Raw genomic sequence first — 15,389 nt, forward strand, 5'->3', positions numbered from 1 at the left:
CCTCTAGAATTGTGCAAATGCATGGGAACTCCATCACCTGCAAGTTCACTTCAATGCCACTCACTATCCTGACTTGGAACTACATCAGAATCTTCCACTTTCACTGGGTCCTGAAATCTTAGGACTCCCTCCTTAATAGTACTTCAGGTGTAGCAACACCAGTGGGCTGCAGTGATTTATGAAGGCAGCTTCTCTAGACAATTAGGGAGGGGTAATAAATGTTGCCTGAGCCAGTGAAGTCCACGGTCCTTGAATAAATAAAACAACATTGTCATAGGTTGCAGTTTCTCTGCTTGGTTGAAGACACACATTCCTTAATAAAACGATGCTTGTTCCATTCCTTTAATATGCATATGACTACTTGTACAACATCACTTACTTGTAGAGTGAATCAATTGTTTCACATTTACAGTTTGGTTATTTCTACAGTTGTGCCATTCAATGGACATGTTTGTGACAGTAATATGGACTGTTACTTTTCTTCAGAAATGTGAAGATCATTATTGCTGATACTGTATGATTTGCTCCTACATTTTTTAAAAATTTGTCATAGTCAAAGTCAGGTTTTACACATGGTTCTTACATTGTCACATTTTAAATGTACATTAGCTCAGAATTATTGTGTGTTCATGTTCCTCATTAGGCAAGAGGTTATCAAAAGAAACAACTCTAAGCAATAAGTAACCTAGAAATCTATTTACCTGAGAGGAAAGCCAGAAAAAGGCTGCAGTGGTGATTCAGTTGACTGATAATAGCCAAATTCTGTACAGGACTGATAGGCCCACTGCCTGCCTGGAATGGGAAAAATGCAATTGGAATGTACAAATAGATAAAAGTACATTTGTCTATACTTCTCCTGTGGTTTAGTCAGTAAATACACAAACTAGTGGTAATTCTAAACCAGATAGCTCAGGTTTGACTCTGTGGTAAGCCAACAGGAACAGCAGTTTAAATGATATATTTAAAAGCAAGGTAATGTGGATGGTGGAAATCTGAACCAAACACAGAGTCATAGAAGCTTACAGATGTACAGCACTGAAACAGACCCTTCGGTCCAACTCGTCCAAGTTGACCAGATATGCTAAATTAATCTCTTCCCATTTTCCAGCATTTTGGCCCATAGCCCTCCAAACCCTTCCTATTCATATACCTATCCAGATGCCTTATAAATGGTGTAATTGTACCAGCCTCCACCTATTCAACCTCTCCTTATAGCTCAAACCCTCCAACCCTGGCAACATCCTTCTAAATCTTTTCTGAATCCTTTCAAGTTTAACAATAGCCTTCCTATAGCAAGGACACTAGAATGGACCGTAGTGTTCCAGAAGTGGCCTAACCAGTGTCTTGTACAGCCGTAATGATTCCGACTCCTATACTCAATGCATTGAGCAACAAAGGCAAGCGTACCAAACGCCTTGTTCACTACCTGCGACTCTACTTTCGAGGAACTATGAAACTGTACTCCAGAAGAAAACTCAGTAGGTCTGGCAGCTTCTATTGAAAAAGATACAGAGTTAATGTTTTGAATCCATTATGACTCTTCTTCAGAAGATGAATAAGAGTCATACCGGACTTGAAATGTTACCTCTGTTTCTCTCTGCACAACTCTTACTAGACCTAAATTTCTCCAGCATTATCTGTGTCTTGTTCAAAGGCTACAATTGATTGCAGTATCTTTCAGGTAGCAGAAGGGGAAAAATGGTTCCAGCGTCTGACCAGAATCGTCCTCGAAACATACAGCTGTCAACATTTTTGTAAAGGTGTACTATTAATCCCAAAGTTGAACAGCCTGCCCATGTAAACTGTCTAGGCTTGCATGCATCGAATAATCATGCAGGGATCTAATGGCCAATGAACTAAATTCAGGGTGAATATCACCTTCAGGAAAGGAAGTGAGTAAGTTTTAGGAGGAAAGGAAAAACAAGCTCCATTTGCAGTGTAGGTATGTTCCAGCTCCACACTCTGAAATTTTCAAAGACTTTGTCATATTGACATATATATGTGAATGTGAGAGTGCAAATGCAGGCTTTTTAAACGCAAGGTGCCTGGCTACACAGACACACCCAACAATGCATCAATTCTGAAAAACTAGCATAATTTAACTCATGCAAATTCTTAAACTGGTCAGATACTCCTGTTTAAAATACATTTAAAAATTAATCATGTAACTCAGGAATTGTTTGCTTTAACAGAACAATATAAAATATAGTTTGAAAATTAATTAAACACTGCACTGCTGGTGTTATGTTTGTGCTGTCAACTAGATGGGGACTGGCTTTTCAAAAGCCAAATGAGAAGAGGGGTTTTAGTTTAAAATATTGTTTCTAAAAATCTGAAAGTCATTTATTACTTTAACTTGATCATATAGAAAAGGCTCTTCTAATTGTTTCAAATAAATAACAAGAACTGATGGTATAATTTGAAAGAGATCCATGACTATTAATTTGCATTCAATGGGAAATAAATATTCAATAGGAATAGTCTTTAATCTGGTGTACTTCCGTTTTGATAATGCATTCCCTAACATCTCCTGTGCCACATAACTGACATTTAAATTTAAAATGCCACGATGCATTTCCACTCACGGTAGTTCACATTTAAAAATAAACTTCCAGATTCCACTTCACAAACACAATCAAAATGGTAATCTTGATGTATTTCATTAAAATCAAATAAAATATTTCAAGGCATAAACAAAAATGGTTGATGAAAAAGATCAAACACAGGTAGATCGGATAATGAAGAAGGTATTTGTATGCTTTCCTTTATGGGAGTTGGGAGTCATGTTGCAGCTATACAGGACCACTTTTGGAATATTGCATGGAATTCCTCGTCTTGGAAAGATGTTGTGAAATTTGAAAGAGTTCAGGAAAGATTTACAAGGATGTTGCCAGGGTTGGAGGATTTGAGCTACAGAGAGAGGCTGAATAAGCTGGGGCAGTTTTCCCTGAAGTGTCAGAGGCTGAGGGGTGACCTTATAGAGATTTATAAAATCATGAGGGGCTTGGATAGGTTAAAAACACAAGATCTTTTCTCTGGGTGGGAGAGTCCAGAACTAGAAGGCATAGATTTAGGATGAGAGGGGAAAAATTTAAAAGGGACCTAAGGGGCAACTTCACGCAGACCATGGTGTATGTATGGAATGAGCTACCAGAAGAAGTGGTGGAGGCTGGTACAATTACACCATTTAAATGGCATCTGGATGGGTCAATGAACAGGAAGGGTTTAGAGGGAAATGGGCCAAGTGCTAGCAAATGGAACTAGATTAGGTTAGGATATCTGGTTAACATGGACAAGTTGGATCAAAGGGTCTGTTTCTGTGCTGTACATCTCTATACTCTATGAATTATCAGGCTTGATACTTTAAACAACATTCCACAATCAACCAGTAAATCGTTGAAGCAATGCTGTTTCATACAGTTACATAATATATAGGGTTAAATGTGGCCACTGTATGCACCAGCTGGCTACTGTAATTTTAGAGCCAGATATGTAGATTTCATTCTCTTCTCAACTAGTACTGTTATTTTGCTGTCAATAACATTTGTCCCGTTTCAGTGTCTATTGAGCTTGTTGGTGTTGATGAGATGACAAACAACAAAATGTGTTCCTGATGAGTGTAATGTGATCAGTTGAAGTGTTCAAAGCTCTTGGACTGTTGATTACGTCAAGACTCCATATCCACATTCTATAGATACAGGAGAAATTCCCCTGATTTCAGCAGTATAATAATTGCAACTTTCTTCAAAAAATGATGATAAATCATAATGTGGAATTATCAAAGTATTTACTGCTTTATCTCTGATGATACATTATTAAGTGGCATATTTAAAGCATTGGTATTTAACTGGCACAATTCCTATAATGGTCAATAATATCACTAATAACACTGCCTGGACTGCCAACAGTTTTTGTGCAGCTCACCAAACTATCAGATACAAGGTTAAGGAATGTAGGTCAGTGGTGGTACAGCCCAAGAACTTCCTAGTGACAGCTGTAAGTCCGGAGGTTGAAGAGATGCACTTGGTAAAATTATAATCACCAGGGAAGCAGTACGGAGAGAACCAGTGGAGCTGCAAAGTAATAAGTCTCAGGAACCTAATGGACTTCATCCTAGGGTCTTAAATGAGATCATAGATGCTTTGGTGCTGATTTTCCAAAATACATTGAATTTTGGAAAGGTTCCATTAGACTGGAAAATAGCAAGTTCACCTCCTCAATTCAACAAGAAAAACAGGCAGGTGAACATGCGAACAGGACTCTTATCCAGAACCAAATTCTTACTCTAATCCTGAACAGACTTTTCATGGAAATTGCCCTCAATGTTTATAATTATGCCCTTTGGGTCATTGCACAATTTGGTAATATTTATGGCTGCAAACAGATTTTCTCAAGCACAAAAAATGACCGGCTACAGGAAGGTCATTTCCAGGTGAAGTAGCATTTCATCTGTACCTCCTCCAATCTTGGCTATTTTATTTACTGCATCCAATGTAGCCTACTCTACATTGGAGAAACCAAACACAGACTGGATAATGACTTACAGAAGTGGGTCTATGTACAAGCAGGACCCTGATCTTCCTGTAGCCAGTCATTTTAACACGTCTGTCCTCAGCATGCTGCAGTGTACCAGTGAATGACAGCGCAAACTGAAGGAACAACATCTCATTTTCAGACTAGGCACTTTACAGCCTCCTGGACTTAGTATTGAGTTCCACGTCTTTAAATTGTGAGCCATTTCTTCCCTTGCTTTTCGCTTGTAACCATGTCCTCCCCTCCTCCATCCCAGTTACTGTCCTTTTAAGTCCGACAGGAGACACAACATTATTCTGCCATTCTCACATTCCGATCACTTAATCTGAACTAGCAACATCTTTTCTCCGCCAGCACCTATACCCATTACCCCCAACCACCACCTGCACCCCTCCACCCCAAAACTATAGCATAAATTCTATCCCCTCCACACTTGACTTCAGCTCTTATGAAGAGTCATCTACAAACGATGGCTTGCTGTCTCTCCATGGATGCTATCTGACCCACTGTGATCTCCAGCATTTGTTGCTTTCAGTACAGATGCCAGCAACTGCAGTAATTTGTTCCTTCACAATCACTGAATATTTTAGAATTTTACCTCTTATCCAGAACCAACATCTTACTCTAACTCTGAACAGACTTTTCATGGAAATTGCCCTCAATGTTTAAAATTTTGCCCTTTGATTCATTGCACAGTTTGTAATATTTGAGGCTGTAAAACAGATTTTCTCAAGCACAAAAAATGTCCAAACAAAATAAAGATCACTTTTGACATACACAAGTCTATCAACTTTATAATGTCAAGTGTGTGGGAAGATATTAACTATTTCTGCAAATAGAATCAATGGCTTCAATAAATCAGTGTTCAATATACTGACACAAAAGTAGGCTAATAAATTAGTCTTCTCATTTCATGTTCATAAAAATACAATATTTTTAGTTCTTTTGATTAATAGTAAGATTAATTTCTAATGCTGTATCATTCCAAAGTTTTCTCTCTGACTGATAAAAAAAAGGGAAAATCAGCATTTTGCCCCAAATGAAATATTGTTCACCATTAGATGGATTCAATAATTTGAAAATTCCTTCAGTATCTCAATTAATATTGGACAAAATATTTTTTAAGAAGTTCCATTCCTCCACTATTTTTGAATTGCAAAACACAATAAACAGATCTTGTTAAAAGCAGTTTTTAAGTACTGATTGCTTCCCTACTTCCATCTGCTGCTGGTGCAGCCCAGGAGGTGTTCAACATATCAGATACAAACTTGCTGTAACTTGCATCTAAACATTTCTCTTCATATGTCTTCAGAAGGAGATGTGAAACCTTCGCATATCGCTCATAAGGTATTCCCAGTGATGAATTCTCCATTATAGTACAGAGCACGTCAACGGTAATGTTAACACCCTTTGGGTCCTGTTTATAAAATATCAAAAGAAATTATTATAGACGCCTAAAGAAAAATGCATGAAAAAGATTAAAAGAAGACATTTATATAATGATTTGGACATGAACATAGGAGGTGTAGTTAGTAAGTTTGCAGATGAAGCCAAAATTGGTTGTGTAGTGGACAGTGAAGAAGATTACTTCAGAATTCAATGAGACCTTGATCAGATGGGCCGATGAGCTGAGGAGTGGCAGATGGAGTTTAATTTAGATAAATGTGAGGTGCTGCAGTTTGGAAAGGCAAATCAGGGCAGGACTTTATATACTTAATGGTAAGTTCTGAGAAGTGTTGCTAAACAAAGAGACCTTGGAGTGTAGGTTCATATTTCCTTGAAAGATTAGTCACATATAGATAGGATAATGGAGGCAGCATGTGGTATGCATGTGTTTACTGGTCAGAGCATTGAGCATAGGAGTTGGAAGGTCATGTTGCAGCTATACAGGATATTGATTAGGTCATTTTTGGAATATTGTGTTCATTTCTGGTCTCCCTAATGTAGCAAGTATATTGTGAAACCTGAAAGGGTTCAGAAAAGATTTACAAGGATGTTGCCAAGGAGGGTTTACAAGGAGGGTTGGAAGGTTTGAGCTATAGGGGGAGGCTGAATCGGCTGGGGTTTTTTTTCCTGGAGTGTTGGAGGTTGAGGGATGACCTTGTAGAGGTTTATAAAATCATGAGGGGCATGGATAGGGTTAATAAAGGTCTATTCCCTAAGGTAGAGGGCATAGGTTTAACGTGAGAAGGAAAAAATTTAAAAGGGACATCAGGGGCATGCAGAAGGTTGTGCATGCATGGAATGTGCTGCCAGAGGAACTGGCGGAGGCTGATACAATTACAACATTGGTTTAAGGAATCTGGATGGGTATCTGAATAGGAAGGGTTTTGAGAGATGTAGGCCAAATGTTGGCAAATGGGACGAGATTAATTTAGGATATCTAGTCGGCATGGACGAGTTGAACCAATGGGTCTGTTTTCGTGCTGTATATCTCTATGACATCTATGGCAATTGCCTATTTCAATCCCCTCCCTTCACCAAATTTATTCTTCAGCAAAAAGAAGGCTGAATATTGGAGATGTAAAAAAAAGTGTCCACATCGAAAATATTGGGCAAAACAAATCAGATTTACTGGTCACTGTCTTATAAAGAATCCAGGAGAAATAGCAAATTCTCTGGACAAAGATATCACATGACATAGTTAAGGCAAAAAATATAGACACATTTAAAAGGAGGCTGGTAAGCATATTACAGAGGGAAGAAGAGAGATACATGCTAATGTAATCAGATGAAGCAGCATGATTAGATTAGATTAGTTTCCCTACAGTGTAGAAACAGGCCCTTCGGCCCAACAAGTCGACACCGACCCTCTGAAGAGCAACCCACCCAGACCCATTCCTCTACATTTACCCCTGACTAATGATCCTAACACTACTGACAATTTAGCATGGCCAATTCACCTAACCTGCACATCTTTGGACTGTTGGAGGAAACAGGAGCACCCGGAGGAAACCCACACAGACACGGGGAGAATGTGCAAACTCCACACAGACAGTTGCCCAAGACGGGAACTGAACCCGGGTTCCTGGCACTGTGAGGCAGCAGTGCTAACCACTGAGCCACGGTGCCGCCCCATGGAGGAGACCCCTATGGAGCATAAATACTAACGTGATCCAATTGGGCCAAATAAGCTCTTTCTGTGCTAAACTCATTTTAATCTCTATACTATTCCTTTTTCATTTGCTCACATCTCTACTGCTGTTCACATGAACAATAATTGATACTGGCATGCACGGTGTAGCATGGGTTTACTGTGGAAGGAAATTCTGCTTCATTGTCTGTCTTGCCTTTTATCTATGGTTTGGTTTCTACCAGACCCCTTGGTGTTGATTCATTGGTAATCTTTGTCTGCAATTATAAGAACTGTTGACATAGGCATGGTTGTGTAATGGTAACAGTTTATTCACATGATTTATATTACTATAATTGATTATACAGTGTTGCTTCTCTCTGACTCCATCTCAGATTTTTCTGTTTGTCATCAGTATGTCATCAGGCTCTGATTAATTTGCATTAATCCTTTACTCCATATTCTCGATGTGGAGGTGCTGGTGTTGGACTGGGGTGGACAAAGTTAAAAATCACACGACACCAGGTTATAGTCCAACAGGTTTATTTGGAAGACTAGCTTTCAGAGTGCTGCTCTTTCGTCAGTGCTCCAAAAGTCTGTACTTCCAAATAAACCTGTTGGACTATAACCTGGTGTTGTATGATTTTTAACTTTAACATTCCCAACACATTTCACCAGGCTGCCACTAACTGTCCGTTTGTTCTAGCTGGACAATATGATGCACAATGCACAGGAGCTGATGAAGACAGGAGGAAGGTGAGCATTCATTCCCGAACGAAGTTCCAGAGAAAGTATTCGTAGGGACTGGAGAAGGTCAAGAACAAAAACAGGCTGGAATGGATAGCACACCCTTGGGCTTTGACTCTACTTCTTTGAAAATAATTATTGACAGCATTCTTGACCTTGGTGTCTCTGAGGGAGTACCATTAGCTAATATTTGTAGTTTGGAATTTGACAAAAGGGAGATTTAGCTAAATGTAAGCATGACAAAGTGACAGTCATAATTAGTACTCCATTTAACACATTCAGCATTCACTCCCTTCACCATCACAGTGACACACACTGCAACAACTCACCAAGGCCCCTTAGACAGCATCTTCAAAACCAATGGCCAGTACCATCTAGAAAGACAAGAGCAGTAGACACATGGAACAGCACCACCTACAAGTTCCCCTTCAAGCCAGGCACCATTCTAGCTTAAAATAATACCACTATTCCTTCATTGTTAGTGGGGCATAGAGTCATAGAGATGTACAGCATGGAAACAGATTTTTCAGTCCAACTTGTCCATGCCGACCAGATATCCTAAATTAATCTAGTTACATTTGCCAGCACTTGGCCCATAGCCCTTGAAACCCTTGCTATTCATGTACCCATCCAGATGTCTTTTAAATGTTGTAATTGTACCAGCCTCTATCACTTCCTCTGGCAGCTCATTCTATACATGCACCACCCTTTCTGCGATAAAGTTGTCCCTTAGGTGCCTTTTAGATCTTGCCCCTTTCACCCTAAACCTATGCCCTCGAGCTCTGGTCTCACCCAACCCTTGTCTATTTACCCCACCCATGTCCCTAATGATTTTATAAACCTCTACAATGTCACCCCTCAGCCTCCGACATTCAAGGGAAAAAACCCCAGTCTATTCAGCCTCTCCCATAGCTCAAACTCTCCAACCCTGGCAACATTGCTGTGAATCTTTTCTGAACCCTTTCAAGTTTCACAACATCCTTTCTACATGACAGAGACCAGAGTTGAACACAATACTCCAAAAATGGCCTAACCAATGTCCTGTACAGCTGCAACATGACCTCCCAACTCCTATACTCAATGCTCTGATCAATAAAGGAAAGCATACCAAATGCTTTCTTCACTATCCTATCTACATGACACTCTACTTTCAAGGAGCTATGAACCTGCACTCCAAGGTCTCTTTGTTCAGCAACACTCCCTGGGACCTTACTGTTAAGTGTATAAATCCTTTACAAAATGCAGCACCTCACATTTATCCAAATTAAATTCCATCTGGCACTCCTCAGCACATTGGCACATCTGATCAAGATCCCATTGTACTCTGAGGTAACCTCCTTTGCTGTCCACCACACCTTCAATTTTGGCATCATCTGCCAACTTACTAACTACATCTCCTATGTTCACATCCAAATAATTTATATGAAAAGCAGTGGAACCAGCACCACTCCTTGTGGCACTCCACTGGTCACAGGCCTCCAGTCTGAAAAACAACCCTCCATCACCACCCTCTGCCTTCTGCCTTTGAGCCAGTTCTGTATTCAAATGGCTAGTTCTCGCTATGTTCCATGTGATCTAACTTCGCTAACTAGTCTACCATGAGGAACCTTGCTGAATGCCTTACTGAAGTCCAATATAGATCACATTCACTGCTCTGCCCTCATCAATCCTCTTCATTACTTCTTCAAAAACCTCAATCAAATTAGTGAGACATGATTTTCCATGCACAAAGCCATGTTGACTATCCCCAATCAGTCCTTGCCTGTCCAAATACATGTAAATCGTGTCCCTCAGGATTCCCTTCAACAACTTGCCCACTACCAACATCAGGCTCACTGGTCTATAGTTCCCTGGCTTTTCCTTACCACCTTTCTTAAATAGTGGCACCACGTTAGCCAACCTCCAGTCGTCCAGCACCTCAGTTGTGACTATCGATGACAAATACCTCAGCAAGACACCCAGCAATCACTTCCCTAGCTTCCCACAGAGTTTTAGGGCACAACTGATCAGGTGCTGGGAATTTAGCCACCTTTATGCATTTCAAAACATTCAGCACCTCTTCCATGTAATATGGACATTTTTCAAGATGTCACCATCTATTTCTCCACATTCTGTATCTTCCATGTCCTTTTCCACAGTAAACATAGATGAAAAATACTCATTTAGTATCTCCCCCATCTCGCTGGTTTTTGAGGGGTCCTATTCTCTCCCTAGTTATCCTTTTGTCCTTAATTTATTCATAAAATCCCTTTGGATTCTCCTTAACACTATTTGCCAAAGCTATCTCATGTCCCCTTTTTGCGCTCCTGATTTCCCCCTTAACAGTCCTACTGTCTTTATACTCTTATAAGGATTCACTCAATCTCTGCTCTCTGTACCTGACATATGATTCCTTCTTATTCTTAACCAAAACCTCAATGACCTTAAGTTAATTTAGAGTTTTGAGAATTACATAGATGGGATAATTGCTTATTGTATAGTATTTAGCAATATTTAATGAAACCATTGAGTTTGAAAAAGAATAGAGGTGGATTTTGTTAGACTGTAGGGGAAACACCAAGTATATATAGAAAAGTCAGTAATATGTAGTGTTGCTAGTTTTGATGCAAGCCAAATGTGATCTTCTGGCCAGATACACAGTTATTTACATTTCAGAAAATCTTACACTCTTTATGTATACAAACTAGTACAAATAAATACCCCATGTTTGTTGTAGCACTTACCTCAAAAGCTCTGTTGTCCTTATTATATTGGACCACATCCATGAAATTTCCAGCCAATGTCTCCAAAAAATAACCAGAATCCATTTCAGATCTTATTTTAAGTTTGTCGCATAAGCTGAGAGGAAGAATAGTTTATGATTTTTAAAAAATATTCAAATTTTAAGAAAGCAAAGAGTATGGACTAAAATATCAATTTATATAAAGTAATCCTATTTAATAAATCGTTAATTTTTTTCCATGTTAAAATTACTTGGTGCTATTTTGTTAAACATCTGCCAATTTTCATTAAAATATGTGATTTCAAGCTTTTCATGCTTGAGCAAAGTCAATGAATAAAGCAAAACACTGATACAGATACTAAGTGTACTTGAAGTCATCAATTGGGATTTCGGGAAAAAAAAAGGGATGCCTAAGCCATGGAACACTCAGTAGCCTAACCCCAAAGTTACAAGACAGGGTTGTCAGAAATGACAGGTGACGTTTCTCAACCAAAGTGGTTGTGAAAAAAATCTCAAACAAAAAACATAATTGGAAAAGCAATATACAATTATTGATGCAAGTTAAATCATGAAAATAGAAGATGAAGAGACAGGTTCAATGAAATAAAAGGCACATCCACAAGAAGGTAGGAAGGTAGTGGCACTGTGGTAATATAACTAGGCCAGTTCTCCAGAGGATCTGGCTAACGCTCCAGGGACATAGGTTCAAGTTTCACCACGACAGCTAGTGGGATTTAAATCAATTAACATGTTTGGAATTCATCTCCATAATTGTGACCATAAAACCATTGATTGTTGTAAACACTCACCTGGTTCATTAATGTACTTCAGAGAATTAAGTCTGCTGTCCTTACCTGATTTGGCTGACATGTAACTCCAGATCTAGGCAGCAATCTGATTGACTTTTTTCTTTTCTTTTATATCTAGAAATGCTCTTACACAAAACTGATTTTCTTTTCCATCACCAAATCACCGATGGCAATTTTTTTTCATGTATTAACCACCACCTTTTTCCAACTGATTAATTTACTTGCAAAGCCTGTTAAGGCAGTGCATCCAGTTGATTATTAATTGTCCACTGAAATGGTTTAGTAGGCCACTCTGTTTAAGGGCACTTAGATATGGGCTGCATGTGCTGGCTTTGCTAGTGAATCCCTCATCCCGTGAAAGAATAGAGAAAAAATAGGCTTTCCTTAACCCAAAACATAACTGATTTATGGACTAGATTATGAGAGCACATGTAAAATCCACTGAACAATTGAAAAATAGTTAGACTTTGGCATTGGGTAGTGTTGGTGAGCGGTGGTGAATTGAAAATAGTTCAAAACGTGTGAGGAGAAGACTAACAGTAAGAAGACAATTAACCAAATAGAAATTCTAAATACAAATGCACATTTCTTTTAAAAAAAGTGAGTTAGAAGTAAAAATAAATTTTAAAGTATGAATTGCAGCCATTAGTAAACAGGTCTGGGGCTGAATGTTTGTATCTGTATCAGAGCACGTATAGAGGTGTTTAGGTGAAAAAATTTATATTGTTGACCAGCATGCCCATTTACTGGCACCATCCCATCTGACTGCCACTTAGTGCCAATAGGCAATGACAGCACAGAAGGGTGATATGCCTGAGCCAATGTAGTTTTGGAATGCAAACTATAGATGACAAATCCCCAAACCCAGCACCTGCTATTTTTGCTGGGGCAGGAAGTATTTCAAACATGCACGCTTCACAGAATGAGCAACACACTTAAACACGGAGCCGCTTTAAATTAGAAGCAGTTTTCTGGATTTCCAAAATTTGATTTGTGGGCTTTATACATTTGAGGAAATAATCAAAATCTACCACAGTTCTTTTTGACGGAAAGTGTCCTTTGCAGAAGGTCTGGATACCCCTTTGGGAGAGGACTGGTACTGTTTGGCGACAGTCCATGTACTCATTTGGGATTGTTAAGAATGGACATGAATCCGCATAGAAACATGGATAAGGTTTGTGGAACTGCCAAATCATTGAAATATCCTGCTCTTTAAATGTAAAAGAAAAGCAATCTGAAATTGAATGAAAAGGGCTTGTAATTTCAATAAATGATTGTAGGCAAAGTCTGAAGGCTATCAGTATATGGTTAGTGTGGCTTGGCTACTGGACTGCTTCCACAGCCATTAGTATCATAGTGGGAGTTTGGAAGTTAACAGTTTGACTTAAAGCTCCAAGTAGATTAGTTGTTTTGACGTGCTATACCTATTTGTTGTTCAAATTTTATTAATATGCTGAATTCTTGTTGATTTTTCAATTATTACATCGACAAAAATCCATCGATACTTACAATGTTCAATGATCAGGGCTCCTTCAGAAATGTGAAGTTATACTTCCATTCTGACATTTTGATTGGAATATAGAACAAAAGGGGGAAGGCACATCATGCCCTCTTTACACAACAGTCAGCTGCTGTATTCTGAAATGGAAAGGTCCAGAATCACAAGTAGCCATTTTGACAGCTGCTGTCAAATAATAAGTACAGAAGTTAAGCATGAAATTGGGGTGCAGGAAGGATAGAGTGCCAGATGGGGACTGAGCGTAGGGTACCAGGTAAGTAGGCTGCCAGGGTGCAAGGTGGTGGAGAGCCATGTAAGTGAGCTGCCTTCTTGACCCACTAGAGGAACACCCACAGGACAGTTAGGAAAGGAGTTCCAGGAATTTGGCCTAGCTGTAGTGACAGAATGGTAATGTAATTTGAAGCCAGGGTGGTTTGTGATTCGGAGGGGTATTTGAAAGCGGTGATCTTCCCTTGCATTTCTTGCCCCTGTCCTTCGAGGTATTAGTGGTCACGTGTTTGGAAGGTGTGGTCAAGTGAGCTTTGGCAAATCAGTGCAGTGCATATTGCAGCATGTACACATCACTGCCAATGTACATTGGTGGTGAACAAAGTGCATGTCCAAAGGCAGCGAATGGAGTGCTAATCAAGTGGGCTGCTTTGTCTTGGATGATATCAACTTTCCTGAGTGTTGTTGGATTTGCACTCATCCAAGTGAGTGGAGAGTATTTCACCACACTCCTGACTTCTAACTTGTAGATGGTGCCCAGGCACTGGGGAGACAGGAGGTGAGTTACTAGCCGCAGAATTCCTAGCTGTTGACATACGCTTGTTGCCACAGTGTTTATCTGGTTGGTCTGGTTCAGCTTCTGTGACAATGTCCACAGTAATTCCAGAATGCCACAGTAGACAGAAGCATTTTCAACAGCAAAGCAACAAGAAAACTTGGCTGTCAATATTACCAGTTCTGCATGTGTTGCCTTTGATTATTTAATGCAGGAACTGATATGGTTGTTGCTATTATAAAAAATATCATTAAAAGAAAAGGACATGATCAGGCACCCCAACTGAAAATAGACATTACTTGAAAAGAAAAAATGAAGAATTTATGTCCAACATATGATCATTTAAGAGGTGTTCATGAAGGAACACTGCCCTCAAATGGAGCAAGATAAAAACTCACTTTACAGAAACACAATATAAATGTAGATATAAATGTATTTTGAATATCCAGACTCTTATAGGCATTGGTATTAACAATCTGCTGCTCTTTGCCCTTGAAATTGTAGGTATAGACATAGAAGCTCAGAATTTCCTGAGATTCAATATCACTGGCAGCAAATTCAAACTCTCGGGTAATTCTGTGAAGAGTGTAAGTAGTTTGAGACTTAAGTGTCTGGGTTGAGACCGATCATGGGGTTTTTAGATTAGATTCCCTACAGTTAGAAACAGGTCCTTTGGCCCAACAAGTCCACACCGACCCTTTGAAGAGCAACCCACCCAAACCCATTCCCTTACATTTACCCCTAACTAATGCACCTAACACTATGGGAATTTAGCATGGCCAATTCACCTAACCTGCACATCTTTGGACTGTGGGAGGAAACCGGAGCACCCAGAGGAAACCCACACAGACACGGGGAGAATGTGCAAAGTCCACACAGTCAGTTGCCTGAGGCTGGAATTGAACCCGGGCCCTGTCGCTGTGAGGCAGCAATGCTAACCACTGAGCCACCATGCGGGTTCATAGTTCCTTGAAAGTGGAGTCACAAGTAGAGAGGATAGTGAAGAAGGCATTTGGGACATTTGCCTTTATTGGTCAGTGCGTTGAGTATAAGAGTTGTAATGTCATGTTACAGCTGTACAGGACATTGGTTAGGCAATGTTTGGAAAACTGCGTTCAGTTCTGGTCTCCTACCATGGGAAGGATATTGTGAAACTTGAAAGGGTTCAGAAAAGATTTATAAGTATGTTGCCGGGTTTGGAGAATTTGAGCTATAGGGAGAGG

At 39.6% G+C, this 15,389-nt stretch overlaps 1 protein-coding gene across 1 annotated transcript in view; it reads right to left on the bottom strand.

The window, feature by feature from the left end:
• prss16 (serine protease 16) overlaps nucleotides 1-15,389 on the bottom strand; it is a 51,853-nt gene that overhangs the window by 15,340 nt on the left and 21,124 nt on the right. Inside the window, exons 5-7 of the mRNA XM_043702086.1 lie at nucleotides 11,077-11,191; nucleotides 5,749-5,950; nucleotides 702-792 (exon numbers count right to left, since the gene is read on the bottom strand). Of these exons, the coding sequence (XP_043558021.1) occupies nucleotides 702-792; nucleotides 5,749-5,950; nucleotides 11,077-11,191 (408 nt within the window). The remainder of the gene's footprint in view (nucleotides 1-701; nucleotides 793-5,748; nucleotides 5,951-11,076; nucleotides 11,192-15,389) is intronic.

Source organism: Chiloscyllium plagiosum, chromosome 13 (genome assembly GCF_004010195.1).
Source record: "Chiloscyllium plagiosum isolate BGI_BamShark_2017 chromosome 13, ASM401019v2, whole genome shotgun sequence".
NCBI lineage: Eukaryota > Metazoa > Chordata > Chondrichthyes > Orectolobiformes > Hemiscylliidae > Chiloscyllium > Chiloscyllium plagiosum.